This window comes from Macaca thibetana, chromosome 3 (genome assembly GCF_024542745.1).
Source record: "Macaca thibetana thibetana isolate TM-01 chromosome 3, ASM2454274v1, whole genome shotgun sequence".
Taxonomy (NCBI): Eukaryota; Metazoa; Chordata; class Mammalia; order Primates; family Cercopithecidae; genus Macaca; species Macaca thibetana.
The window spans coordinates 93765635-93780419 of NC_065580.1; the positions used below are offsets into that span (position 1 = coordinate 93765635).

The 14785-nt window shown below is 43.6% G+C and overlaps 2 protein-coding genes across 8 annotated transcripts in view; one reads left to right on the plus strand and one right to left on the minus strand.

The window, feature by feature from the left end:
• GPNMB (glycoprotein nmb) overlaps positions 1-6045 on the plus strand; it is a 73010-nt gene extending 66965 nt beyond the window's left edge. For all 3 annotated transcript variants that reach the window (XM_050783134.1, XM_050783133.1, XM_050783132.1), the window contains 3 exons: positions 640-848; positions 4495-4588; positions 5000-6045. In XM_050783134.1, coding sequence (XP_050639091.1) covers positions 640-848; positions 4495-4588; positions 5000-5159 — 463 coding nt within the window. In that variant the 3' untranslated portion in view covers positions 5160-6045. The remainder of the gene's footprint in view (positions 1-639; positions 849-4494; positions 4589-4999) is intronic.
• Positions 1-14785, minus strand: part of TOMM7 (translocase of outer mitochondrial membrane 7) — a 540985-nt gene that overhangs the window by 461279 nt on the left and 64921 nt on the right. Inside the window, exon 1 of one of the 5 annotated variants that reach the window (XM_050783154.1) lies at positions 1517-1520. The exons of the other annotated variants lie outside the window; for them this stretch is intronic. The gene's annotated coding sequence lies outside the window, so the exon portion shown is untranslated. Of the gene's footprint in view, positions 1-1516; positions 1521-14785 lie in introns of those variants that run through there. 5 annotated transcript variants of the gene reach the window in all.

Consider the following 14785-nt stretch of genomic DNA (forward strand, 5'->3'; position numbering starts at 1 on the left):
AGGTTGCAGTGAGCTGAGATCATGCCATTGCACTCCAGCCTGGGCAACAAGAGCAAAACTCTGTCTCAAAAAAAAAAAAAAAGCTATTGAGAGGAATAAGCAAGATCATGTCATATATCTAAAACTCACTCAGAACAAAGGTCTCTGAGGAAAGAAAAATAAATAAATAAAACTCAGTGCCCAGCACATAATAAGTCCTGCAAAAACAACTGCTGCTGTTGCTGTTATACTTCCACAGGAACCTAGGCAGGGCCAACTATGGCATTTAATAATATGTCTGCCTAACACCCAAGCTATCTGCATCTTCGAACATTCTAGGGATTTAGAAGGAATGTAAAAGGAGTGAGCTGGGCTTCACGTGGTTTCCATCAGCCCCTTCCCCTGGGGAGATCATTTTTTTTCTCCTCCACCCCAGGGCCTCATTTTCCTGAGGATGCAGAGAAAGGCATAGCTCAGCACACGGGCTTGCTTAAGAGCAAATCATAAGACTAACAATTTGGCATCTTATAGTTTGAGTAACAATGAGGTGGAATTCAATTTCATAGAAATGTAATGACTTTCCCTTTGTAAAATGGATCTGACCTTCCTCTCTCCCCCTCTCTGTGCCCTGTGTGCCCTCGCCCACCTCCCCTGTCGCAGCATTCCCACGGAGGTCTGTACCATCATTTCCGACCCCACCTGCGAGATCACCCAGAATGCAGTCTGCAGCCCTGTGGATGTGGATGAGATGTGTCTGCTGACTGTGAGACGAGCCTTCAGTGGGTCTGGGACGTACTGTGTGAACCTCACCCTGGGGGATGATACAAGCCTGGCTCTCACGAGCACCCTGATTTCTGTTCCTGACAGAGGTGAGGTCTGTTTTATGGCCATATGAGCATTTCCTACTGCAGGTAAAGTAGGTATCCCATACTGAAGCTATTTAGGTCTTTGTTGTCAATGTTTAATTTTATTTCAGTACAAAATTCATTGAACTCTTATTAATAAGGATCTGAGGACTGGCATTACAATCCAACAGCAAATCTACTTAGGGAAGTGATGAGACATCCGGTGAAATAGTGGTCAAAGAAAAGCCTTTTGATGAAGAAAAATCAGCTGTGATCATGTACCAGTAACAATGGGATATGATCACTGCACACTTGAATAGATTTGTATTTCAAGGAGAAAGTGTAAAGGCCAATATCAAAAAATAGCAATGTTCTCCAATGAAGCAACAACAAAGGAGAGGCTGATATCACATTTTCATGAAAATCCACCTGAGCAAAGATATGAAGCCTGGAAGAGAAATGAGACACAAGCTGTTCTCCTCAGTCCCTTCTAACTTACCATGCATCCTCTCTCTCCCTTCCCAAACTCCACTGAGCATTACAGGACACGGTAACAAACCAGCTTATTATTCCTCACATCTTCACCAGAAAAACTACTCTTTTCCCTCTGAATGCTTGGAAAGGTACAATGTTAACAAAGAAGACAAAGGAATTTCATTTAGAAATTTGCATTTACTGGTGGCATCCAGCTTCCCCCAACCTCCAAATTAGAGCTCTACCCTAATGGCCCTCACTAACTGTCACAGATAATCAACTTTGTTGTAAGATATTACTTGTGGCTTAGAAGAAGTGCTACGTGGTAGGACGAAAGGGAAAGATTAAGTTGTGTAGATATTGCAGCAGCAGTCCCCAGCCTTTCTGACACCAGGGACCTGTTTTGTGGAAGACTGTTTTTCCGTGGAACGGGGATGGTGGGGGATGGCTTCGGGATGAAACCGTTCCACCTCAGATCATCAGGCATTAGTTAGAGTCTCATAAGGAGCACGCAACCTAGCTGTCTCGCATGTGCAGTTCACGATAGGGTTTGCACTCCTATGAGAATATAATGCCGCCGCTGAGCTGAAAGGAGGCAGAGCTTGGGCGGTAATGCTCAGTCGTTGGCTGCTCACCTCCTGCTGTGCGGCCCAGTTGCTAACAGGCTGAGGACCCGTACAGGGACTGGCCCGCGATCTGGGGGTGGGGGACCCCTGCATTAAAGCACTTACTTCACTCCTTAATTTGAGTATTGTCAGGTACAATCTAATAGCTCATTCACTTTGAACTTGAAGCCTATCTCATAAGGTAATATGTTCTTAAACATATATTTCCAGCCACAAAAACAAACAAACAAACAAAAACATATGTTTCTGGTCGGGCGCGGTGGCTCACGCCTGTAATCCCAGCACTTTGGGAGGCCAAGGTGGGCAGATCACTTGAGGTCAGGAGTTCCAGACCAGCCTGGCCAACATAGTGAGACCCCATCTCTACTAAAAATACAAAAATTAGCCAGACATGGTGGCAGGCGCCTGTAGTCCCAGCCACTCAGGAGGCTGAGGTAGGAGAATCATTTGAACCCAGGAGGCAGAGGTTGCAGTGAGCTGAGATGAAGACACTGCACTCCAGCCTGGCCAACAGACTGAGACTCCATCTCAAACAAATAACCAAACATAACAAAAAAATGTAAAACAAAATTTCCTCATTAATAATATAAAAGGCAGTTTTAGGTCGGGCGCGGTGGCTCATGCCTGTAATCCCAGCACTTTGGGAGGCCGAGGCGGGCAGATCACAAGGTCAGGAGATCGATACCACGGTGAAACCCCGTCTCTACTAAAAATACAAAAAAAATTAGCCGGGCGCGGTGGCGGGCGCCTGTAGTCTCAGCTACTCGGGAGGCTGAGGCAGGAGAATGGCGTAAACCCGGGAGGCGGAGCTTGCAGTGAGCCGAGATCGTGCCACTGCACTCCAGCTTGGGGGACAGAGCGAGACTCCGTCAAAAAAATAAAAAATAAAAATAAAAATAAAATAATAATATAAAAGGCAGTTTTAATCCCATTAAAAGAAGAGCTTTAATCCCATTAAAAGAAAATAATCATACGTCTATTTGTGTGAGGGCTTGTTGTTGGTGATATCCAAGGTGCAGATTTAAAAGCAAAACCAACAGTGCAAGGGTGCCCTGCTTTCTGCCTGGGGGGCGGGGGGTGGATCAGGGCCTGGTTGGGGAGCCGGGGTGGGTGGGGACTGGAGAAGGGAACTGAAACCTCTGCATCCAAGTGGCCATGGACTTTAAAGTCACCATCAGAAGCTGCTGATGTTATTCCTCCAGTGTTGCCACAGCTCAAAGGTTGGTTAGAATTACCTTTCGAGTCTTAATTCATTCTATTAAGCTTCCTCTGCATTGGCAAACCACTGATCTCTTCTGTGAATTAGATGTTTAGACATTTGCTTTCCTTTAATTCTTCTTGTAGTGAGTGATAACTTTAGGTGGGACCTGAGTCATTTTCAAAAGCCAAATAAAGCAAGCTCAAAATGCCAGGCACATTCCTGTAGTCCCAGCTAGTCAGGAGGCTAGGGTGGGAGGATCCCTTGAGCCCAGAAGTCCAGCCTGGGCAGCACGGCAAAACCCCGTCTGAAAGAACGAGAGAGAGAGAGCGAGAGAGCGAGCGAGCGAAAGAGAAAATGAGAGCTCAGAAGGAAAGTTTTTAATTCAGTGGGGATTGTAGCTTAATAGCTTGGGTTTCAAAGGCAGAATTTCAGAAATAGATCATTCTTCAAAGGCAAACCTATAGACTTTTAGCTGAAGTGACTTTTATATATCAATTCAATGGATGTTCATGAAGCACCTGTAATTCTTTCAACAAATATCCTTGAGCATCTACTCCATGCTCAGCACAGTTCTAGGCAGAAGATACAGTTCTGGACAGAGTAGAAACCAAGACGAAGAAGCCCCGGCTTCTGTGCACAGTGACAGCTGTTACAAGGAAAACTTTAAAGGTGGTGATTTTTTTTTTTTTTTTTTTTTTTTTTTTTTTTCAAGCAGGGTCTTGCTCTGTCACCCAGGCTGGAGTGCAATAGGACAATCATGGCTCACTGCAGCCTCGACCTCCCGGGTTCAAGCAATCCTCCCACTTCTGCCTCCTGAGTAGCTGGCACCACAGGCATGCGCCACCATGCTAGGCTAATTTTTTAATTTTTTGTAGAGATGGGGTCTCACTATGTCGCCTCTGCCTCCCCAAGTGCTGGTATTACAGGCATGAGCCGGGGGGAGGATGCTCCTGTAAGGGGGCATGGAGGTCTGAAAGAGCAAGGGGAGTATGGCCAACTTTCAGGATTTTTAGCACAGCTGGAAGGTAGGTGGTGAGAGAGGAAGCTGGAGGCACGACCACCTGATCACGGGAGCCCCTCCCTATGGTGACGCTGCTGGATCAGCCAAGACCTGAGCAGGTGTCTCCAGGACGTGACATCTCTCCACAGGGCCCTTACCACAGTGTTCCAGACATGCTGACTCATTCTGTAAATAGAAGATAAGCTGACCCAAAGACTATGTATTATTTAATAGAAAAGATTACTGAAAGCCCAGAGGGAGCCATATATCTTCTGTGACAGCTCCCTTCCTCATTTATTTAATGGCATTATAAGCGTCATGTCCTCTAGGTGGAAGACATAACTAATATGCTCTTGCTTCTGTTTTAAGACCCAGCCTCCTCTTTAAGGATGGCAAATACTGCCCTGATCTCCGTTGGCTGCTTGGCCATATTTGTCACTGTGATCTCCCTCTTGGTGTACAAGTAAGTTTTTGGTTCCTATGCTTTATATCACTATAGTGTATGGTCAAAAGTGAATATATCCTGTGTAAATGCGCCATTTTCCCCTTTTTTGTTTTTAAACATTTTGTGTGGGCCAAACTGGCCTGTTAATCTTGCTGTGGTTTGTTTTTAATCCTAAAAATGCTACCAGATCTCAGTAACTTTACAAAATTATGTCAGCTTAATTTTAACATGATAATCTCAAATTATAGTGAGCAGGCACATTTCTTGCATGAAGAAGAGTAAGTAAATGTACTTTCATAAGATACCAGTGTCTTGCAAACATGTTAAGTGGAATGAATCCTTTTATACCTGGCATGAAAAAGATTGTAGAAAGTAATATATTTCAACTGAAGATCTTCTAAAAATAACTAACCAATAGATTGTTTTCAGAAAACACAAGAAATACAAACCAATAGAAAACAGTCCTGCGAATGTGGTCGGAAGCAAAGGTCTGAGTGCCTTTCTCAACCGTGCAAAAGCCGTGTTCTTCCCGGGAAACCAGGAAAAGGATCCGCTACTCAAAAACCAAGAATTTAAAGGAGTTTCTTAAATTTCGACCTTGTTTCTGAAGCTCACTTTTCAGTGCCATTGATGTGAGATGTGCCAGAGTGGCTATTAACCATTTTTTCCTAAAGATTATTGTAAAATAGATATTGTGGTTTGGGGAAGTTGAATTTTTTTATAGGTTAAATGTCATTTTAGAGTTGGGGAGAGGGATTATACTGCAGGCAGTTTCAGCCATGTTGTGAAACTGATAAAAGCAACTTAGCAAGGCTTCCTTTCATTATTTTTTATGTTTCACTTATAAAGTCTTAGGTAACTAGTAGGATAGAAACACTGTGTCCCAAGAGTAAGGAGAGAAGCTACTATCGATTAGAGCCTAACCCAGGTTAACTGCAAGAAGAGGAGGGATACTTTCAGCTTTCCATGTAACTATATGCATAAAACCGATGTAGTCCAGTTTCTAAGATCATGTTCCAAGTTAACTGAATCCCATTTCAAAACACACTTAGGAGCTCCTGATGGAACAACAACAGGCCCAAACCTCTGGTATGATGTGCACACTTGTTAGACTCAGAAAAAATACTCCTCTCATAGATGGGTGGGAGTATTTTGGTGACAACTTGCTTTGCTCAGCTGAGTTAAGGAATGATATTCATTTATTCATTTATTCCATGGACATTTAGTTAGTGCTTTTTATATACCAGGCATGATGCTGAGTGACACTCTTGTGTATATTTCCAAATTTTTGTACAGTCGGTACACATATTTGAAATCATATATTATGACTTTCCAAAGGATGAGGTCCCTGGTTTTTCATGGCAACTTGATCAGTAAGGATTTCACCTCTGTTTGTAACTAAAACTATCTACTATCTGTTAGACATGACATTCTTTTTCTCTCCTTCCTGAAAAATAAAGTGTGGGAAGAGACAAGACTTTGGTATTGTAATTATTTTTCTGATTCATCATTTGCTTTTCAATTACACTTACAGTTGTTTCTTTTTTATAGATGAGGGTCTCCCTATATTGTCCAAGCTGGTCTCAGACTCCTGGCCTCAAAGGATCCTCCTGCCTCAGCATCCCAAAGCACTGGGATTACAGTAGTGAGCCACTGTACCCAGCCTCAATTTCATTTATAGTTTTTGACAAGTAAAAAGTTGTTTAACAATGTCTCATAGAACATTGATAATCTCATAAATATTTTTTACCTAAATACATGTATATATATAGGGCTGAGCACAGTGGCTCACGCTTTTAATCACACTTTGGGAGGCTGAGGCAGGCAGATTGCTTAAGCTCAGCAGTTTGAGACCAGCCTAGGCAACATAATGAAACCCCGTCCCTACAAAAATTATTAAAATTAGCAGGGCCTGATGGTACATGCTTGTAGTCCCAGCTGCTCAGGAGGTTGAGGTGGATCACTTGAGGAGGTCAAGGCTGCAGTGAGCCAGGATGGTGCCACTGCACTCCAGCCTAGGCAGCAGAGTCAGATTCTGTCTCAAAAAAAAAAAGATATATATATATGTGTGTGTGTGTATATATATATATCTTTCACATATCTATATATATATACACAATCACATCATATGTGAAACTTCAAATAAAAGTTTAATGTGTAAATGTATGTAATCAGATCAATCTAAAATAAGAGATTTTCTATAAGCAATTGTCCTGGACTCTTTGAGTAATCAGTATCATATTAAAAATAAAGGCAGGGGGTGGAATTCTAGGTCACAGTTTAGTAAACTTTTTCCATAAAGGGCTGGGTACTAAATCTCTTAGGCTTTATGGGCCATACAGTCTCAGTCACAACTACTCAACTCTCTCATTGTAGCATGAAAACAACCGTAGACATTACGTAAATAAAAGAGCCTGGCTGTGTTCCAGCAAAAATGTATTTACAAAAACAGGTGGTGGGCCAGATTTGGCCCATGGGACATAGTTTGCCTGTTTTACACTAATAGAGACAAAATAGACATAGCAACCAAATGCAATTTGAGAATCTACATTGGATCCTAGCTCGAGGAAAAAACAGCCATGAAAGATATTCGTGGGACAACTGGGGAAACTTGAGTACACACTGGATACCAGATAATATTATAGAATTGTTAATTTTCTTAAGGAATGGTAAAGGTATTGTGGGGATTAACATTTAGTCTAGGTTCTTCATTTCCTGCATGACCTAGAGGCCAAAAAAATACAGCTATTTGTTCTAAAATCGCTTCCAAAGAGTGTAAAATTTGCAGAACAAGAATTGAGATTTCTCTCCATTTACATGTTGACTATAGCGCCATGGTTCTCAACCAGGGGTGATTTTGCCCCCTAGAGGACATTTGGCAATGTTTGGAGACATCTGTGACCTCCCGTGGTTAGAGGCCAGTAATGTTGCCCAATATCCTACAATCTACAAGACAACCACCACAACAAAGAATTATCTGGCCCATGGAGAGTGCGGTGGATCCTGCCTGTAATCCCAGCACTTTGGGAGGCCGAGGAAGGTGGATCACCGCAGCTTAGAAGTTTGAGAACAGCCTCGTCAACACAGCAAAAACCCCGTCTCTACTAAAAATACAAAAATTAGCCAGGTGTGGTGGCGCGCGCCAGTAATCCCAGCTACTCAGGAGGCTAAGGCATGAGAATCGCTTGAACACAGGAGGCAGAGGTTGCAGTGAGCTGAGATAGCACCACTGCATTCCAGCCTGGGAGACAGAAGGAGACTCCATCTCAGAAAAAAACAAACAAACAAACAATTATCTGGCCCTGAATGTAGAACCACCCTGCTTTGGAGTGACTACCGAAGCTCTGGGCATGGACATGAAGACAGAAGACTTTATTTGAATCCAGTCCTGCCAGTGAAGTCTGAGTAACTCTGGGCAAGTTGTTTGCCCCTTCCTGAGCCTCTCCTTTCTCAGTCTCCTCATCTGTAAAGTGGGTATGTATGCCTCCTTGGCTACTTCACAGGGCTGCGGCACATCCATCTGCCCGAATGAGTGGGCATGGGAGCACCCTGTTTATGACATCGTGGTATGTACTCCATGTGAGGCCTGAGGACGGAAGCAGTGTGGAGAGGCTGTATCATCTTTATAATGATCAGGAGGCCAAGACATAAGTACCTAAAGCAGAAAAGTAATTTCAAACTGCAGCAGAATCACCTGAAGTTTGGTTAACACACACATTGCTGGGCCCACACCCAGAGCTTTGAATTCACTTTTCTGGGCTGAGGCCCCTTAAGGCTTTCTAACAAGTTTCCAGATAATCCTGCTACTACTGGGTGGAAGGAACTAACTTTGAGAAATTCAGTCTTGATATCCGTTCTTCCCTTCCCTTATCAACAGGGGGTAGCAGAGAGCAGCAAATAGACAGTCATTCGGCGAGGAAGCAGGTCAAAATCCTCATCAAACCTCCATCAGTTTCAATCTAACAAGTGGCAGAAGAGAGGGCTGAAATAGTGAATTATTTAGATTTATATTATCCCTATGACCCCAGCAACAAGTCATTTAACTTGTGCTGAATCACAATTTGTGAAACGGGGGAAACAACCTAAAAGATAGTGAGATGACTTGATTAATGTTTGTTGAGAGTTAGAACTTCCAAAGAAAATTGAAATGTGTAGGTAATAAATTATTCTGGGAATTTCTTATTCTTGGGACTTTTTCTAAATGTCTGCATTTTAAACATTTCTGACTCATTTATAAACATTGGTTGCCCTCATTGAATTTTCAATTGTTTAATAGTTTAGAGGGCAATACGTACAATGCATTCATTACATCCAGAATGTATAGCAACTTCAAACCCAAGTGACGGTGTAAGGGCAGATGAGAAGACTGTCATCCAGGGGTGATGGCGACCACATTCTGATGGGGCTTTTGGTGGGGGAAAATCCTTTAAGGTTTTTTTAAAGAATGGTTCCAAAGCTGTCGGAATAGTTACATTAAAAAATCAGAGTTCAGGGTCGGGCGCGGTAGCTCATCACACCTGTAATCCCAGCACTTTGGGAGGCTGAGGCGGGCGGATCACGAGGTCAGGAGATCGAGACCATCCTGGCTAACACGGTGAAACCCCGTCTCCACTAAAAATACAAAAAACTAGCCGGGCGAGGTAGCGGGCGCCTGTAGTCCCAGCTATTCTGGAGGCTGAGGCAGGAGAATGGCGTGAACACGGGAGGTGGAGTTTGCAGTGAGCCGAGATTGCACCACTGCACTTCAGCCTGGGTGACAGAGCGAGACTCCGTCTCAAAAAAAAAAAAAAAAAAAAAAATCGGAGTTCAGGCTGGGCGCCATGGCTCACGCTTGTAATCCCAGAACTTTAGGAGGCCAAGGCAGGTGGATCATCTGAGGTCAGGAGTTCGAGACCAGCCTGGCCAACATGGTGAAACCCTATCTCTACTGAAAATACAAAAACTAGCCGAGTGTGGTGGCAGGTGCCTGTCACCCCAGCTACTCGGGAGGCTAAGACAGGAGAATCACTTGAACCCAGGAGGAGGTTGCAGTGAGCTTACAGTGCACCATTGCACTCCAGCCTGGGTAACAGAGTGAGGCCCTGTCTCAAAAAAAAAAAAAAAAAAAAAAAAAAAAAATCAGAGTTCATCTCCCAGGAATCACCCCTTGCAGACTGATTTCAATCATTCAACTATCATTTCCTGGGCACCAGTATGTCCCAGGCTCTGGTCTAGGAGAGGACTCAATAGTGACAAGAGAGACAAGGACTCTGTTCTCATGGAGCTTGGATTCCAGACTAATGTAACACGTCACTGCACAAATGTCACTGCAGGGAGAGTGGTAAACTCTGACCCAGAGGCCCCCATCTTGGTCAACTCCACTGGCCTCAGCTTAATCCTCAGGGACGGTTCCTCTGCTGCTTAGAACTGAACAGCCATTCCTATTGTCCTTGAAATTCTGGAATAAATTTTCTTTGGAGCTCTCCCATAGGCATTTTGGAATTTGGGTACCTTAATGGTATTTTAATATTTAACCAATTTTTATTCTGTGTATAATTTTCTCACAAATGTCATGTCATCTCACTAATCAAAATGTTTCTCCAGTTTACAATGTAATTGCCATTATTAATTGCATTGTACAGGTTTGTTGTTTTCTTTTATTTTGGTTTTGAGACAGGGTCTCACTCTGTCACCCAGGCTGGAGTACAGTGGTGCGATCTCAGCTCACTACAACTTCCGCCTCCTGGACTCAAGCGATTCTCCCACCTCAGCACCCCAGAGTAGCTAGGACTACAGCTGTGCACCACCACACCAGGCTAATTTTTGTATTTTTAGTAGAGACGGGATTTTGCCATGTTGACCAGGCTGGTCTCGAACTCCTGAGCTTAAGTGATCCACCTGCCTCAGCCTCCCAGAGTGCTGGGATTACAGGGATGAGCCACCATGCCTGACCCATTGTACAGGTTTTAATGATGCAAATTAAGTATCAAGATTTGGGCTTATTGAGTCCTTAATTTTAAAATGTTTATTTTTTATTTTTTGATGCAGACTTTTGGTCTTGTCACCCAGGCTGGAGTGCAATGGCACAATCTCGGCTCACTGCAACCTCCGCCTGCTGGGTTCAAGTGATTCTCCTGCCTCAGCCTCCTGACTAGCTGGGATTACAGGTGCCTGCCACTACAACCAGCTAATTTTTGTATTTTTAGCAGAGACGGGGTTCCACCATGTTGGCAAGGCTAGTCTCGAACTCCTGACCTCAAGTGACCCACCCACCTCAGCCTCCCAAAATTTTGGGATTACAGGCACGAGCCACCACGCCCAGCTAAAATGTTTATTAAAATAAATTCCTTTAGAGCAAATAAAAAAGAGCCACTGATAAGAATGTGGCAGAAGGATTTTGTGGCTGTGGATATGGTTTTGAAATTTGATTTTTGGAAGTGAGTGGAGGAAGATAACTAGGACTTACGTTGAGAGACCTGAGCCGCAGCAAGATGTCTTAGCTGGGTGACCTGAAGCCGGTCATTCTCCCTTTTCTCCACTGCAGCCTCCTCATCTGCAAATTGGAGGCAAGGAGGCGGAGAGGGAAATTAAACTGGATGAACTCTAAAGTCTCTCCAGGTTCTAATGGAAAGGATAATATTACCCAGTTTCCTTATAGAGATGTCAGGAGGATTATATTCTAAACGAGGGGTTGGGAAATTGCAGTCTACTGGCCAAAGCCAGCCCTTTGCCTATTTTTGTATGGCGTATAAGCTAAATATAGTTTTCACTTTTTTAATGGTTTGGGGAAAAAAATCAAAAGAAGAATATTATTTTGTGACACATAAAAATGACATAAAATTCAAATTTTGGTGTCCCTAAATGAAGTTTTATTGGAACACAGTCACGTTCATTCATTACATATTGTCAGCCACTGCTTTTGCATTGCAACAGCAGAGTTGAGTAGTGTGACAGAAACTGCATGGCCTGGAAGCCCTAAAAATGTTTCCTATCTGGCTCTTTACAGAATGAGTTTGCTCATCTGTGTTCTAAAGCATGCTGGACTCCACTCTGAACTGAATTGGGAAAATAAATATTTAGAGAACTTCAATTATGCGAGATGTAATTTTCTTTTTTAAAAAATTTCTTTAAAAATTTTTTTTAGGGGTTTCACCACATTGCCCAGGCTGGTCTTGAACTCCTGGGCTCAGGTGATCCACCCACTTTGGCATCCCAAAGTGCTGGGATTACAGGTGTGAGCCACTGCACCAGGCCAATTTTCATAATAGAGCACTTTGATCTCCTACCCTCAATTTCATGTCACATTCATTATTCTGAAGTGATGACAAATGTTGTATTATGTACCATAGTAAGCTAAGTGTACATTGCTAATGAATTGCCATAGAGGGATGTCATAAAAGACCTTTCTGAAGAAAAAAATTTCCAAGAATCCTCTCAAGAGCTTATACAAATAGGAGAATCATAACACAAGGAGGCAAGTGATGGAGAATTTCATACATCCCCAAAAGCACCAACCATAAAGAAAAAGATCGATATATCTGATTATGTCATCATTTAAAAGTATACAAAGGGCCAGGCGCTGTGGCTCACACCTGTAATCCCAGCACTTTGGGAGGCCGAGGCGGGCGGATTGCCTGAGCTCAGGAGTTCGAGACCAGCCTGGCCAACAAGGTGAAACTCTGTCTCTACTAAAATACCAAAAATTAGCCAGGTGTGGTGGTGCACACCTGTAGTCCCAGCTACTCAGTAGGCTGAGGCAGGAGAATCACTTGAGCCTGGGAGGCGGAGGTTGAGTGAGCCGAGATCGTGCCATTGCACTCCAGCTTGGGCTACAGAGTGAGACTCCATCTTAGAAAAATAATAAATAAATAAAATGAAAGTATATGAAAAAGACCACACACACTTCTGTTTGAAGAAAAGAACCACAGAATTCTCATAGACTGCTGGTGGAAATGCAACATGGAATAACCACTTTGGAACCGTTCAGCAGTTTTTTTATAAAGTTAAATATGCACATACCATAACTCTTAGGTATTTAACCAAGAGAAATAAGTTAGATGTTCATACAATGACTTGTACCCAAATGTTCACAATAGTGTTATTTCTAATAGCCACAAACTAGAAACAATGTAAGTTTCCACCAACTGGAGAATTGATAAATTGTGGTATATCCATATACTGAAATTCAGTCATGCACTGCATAAGGACATTACATATATACAACAGTGGTCCCATAAGATTACAATGGAGCTGAAAAATTCCTATTGCCTAGTATTTACAATATTATGCTTTGTATCATTTATTTTAGAGTATAGAGTGTATCATGTATTTTATAAGTAGAGTCCTTCTACTTATTAAAAATTTTAAAAAGTTAACTGTACACCAGCCTCAAGCAGGTCCTTCAGGAGGTATTTCAGCAGGAGGCATTGTTATTAAAGCAGATGACAGTCCCATGGGTGTTACTGCCACTGAAGACCACCCACTGGGACAAGATGTGGGAGTGGAAGACAGTGATGCTGATGATCCTGACCCTGTGTAGGACTGGGCTAATGTGTGTGTTTGTGCCTTCGTTTTTAATAAAAAGTTTTTTAATGTCTCTTGGCATTGTGTTTTCTTTTTGTTTTTGAAATGGAGTCTCTGTCACCCAGGCTGGAGTGCAGTGGCATGATCTTAGCACTGCAACCTCCACTTCCCAGGTTCAAGTGATTCTCCTGCCTCAGCCTCCCAAGTAGCATGGGCTACCACACTCAGCTAATCTTTGTATTTTTAGTAGAGATGAGGTTTCACCATGTTGGCCAGGCTGATCTCAAACTCCTGACCTCAAGTGATCTGCCCACCACAGCCTCCCAAAGTGCTGGGATTATAAGCGTGAGTCACTGTGCCCAGCCACTTGATGTTGTTTAAAAAAAGCTTAAAAAGAAAAAATAAATAAAAATCATTAAATAGAAAAAAGCTTATAGAATAAGAATAGAATTTTATAATATTGTAATATTATTTTACAATACTTACAATATGGTAATAATTTCATTATTTCAAAAGAGTCAAAAAGGGCCAGGTGTGGTGGCTTATGCCTATGATTCCCAGCACTTTGGGAGGCCAAGATTGTTTGAGCCCAGGAGTTTGAGACAAACCTGGGCAACATGGTGAGACCACATCTCTACAAAAAATACAAAAATTGGCCGGGCGCGGTGGCTCAAGCCTGTAATCCCAGCACTTTGGGAGGCCGAGACGGGCGGATCACGAGGTCAGGAGATCGAGACCATCCTGGCTAACCCGGTGAAACCCTGTCTCTACTAAAAAATACAAAAAACTAGCCGGGCGAGGTGGCGGGCGCCTGTAGTCCCAGCTACTCGGGAGGCTGAGGCAGGAGAATGGCGTAAACCCGGGAGGCGGAGCTTATAGTGAGCCGAGATCCGGCCACTGCACTCCAGCCTGGGCGACAGAGCGAGACTCCGTCTCAAAAAAAAAAAAAAAAAAAAAAAAAAAAATTAGCCAGGTGTGGTGACACATGTCTGTAGTCCCAGCTACTCGGGAGGCTGAGGTGGGAGGATCGATCGGGCCAAGGATGAAGAGGCTGCATTGAGCTGTGATCACACCACTGCACTCCAACCTGGACAACAGAGTGAGACTCTGTCTCAAAAAAAGAAAAAAAAAACCTGTTAAGAACAGTTCTTAGGCCGGGCGCGGTGGCTCAAGCATGTAATCCCAGCACTTTGGGAGGCCGAGACGGGCGGATCACGAGGTCAGGAGATCGAGACCATCCTGGCTGACACGGTGAAACCCCGTCTCTACTAAAAAATACAAAAACTTAGCCGGGCGAGGTGGCGGGCGCCTGTAGTCCCAGCTACTTGGGAGGCTGAGGCAGGAGAATGGCGTAAACCCGGGAGGCGGAGCTTGCAGTGAGCTGAGGTCTGGCCACTGCACTCCAGCCTGGGCGACAGAGCGAGACTCCGTCTCAAAAAAAAAAAAAAAAAAAAAAAAAAGAACAGTTCTTTGGGAGGCCAAGGCAGGCGGATCATGAGGTCAGGATTTCAAGACCAGCCTGGCCAAGATGGTGAAACCCCATCTCTACTAAAAATACAAAAATGAGCCAGGTGTGGTGGCGGTCACCTATAATCCCAGCTACTCGGGAGGCTGAGGCAGAGAATTGCTTGAACTCAGGAGGCAGAGGTTGCAGTGAGCTGAGATGCACCACTGCTCTCCAGCCTGGGCAACAGAGCGAGACTCCATCTCAAA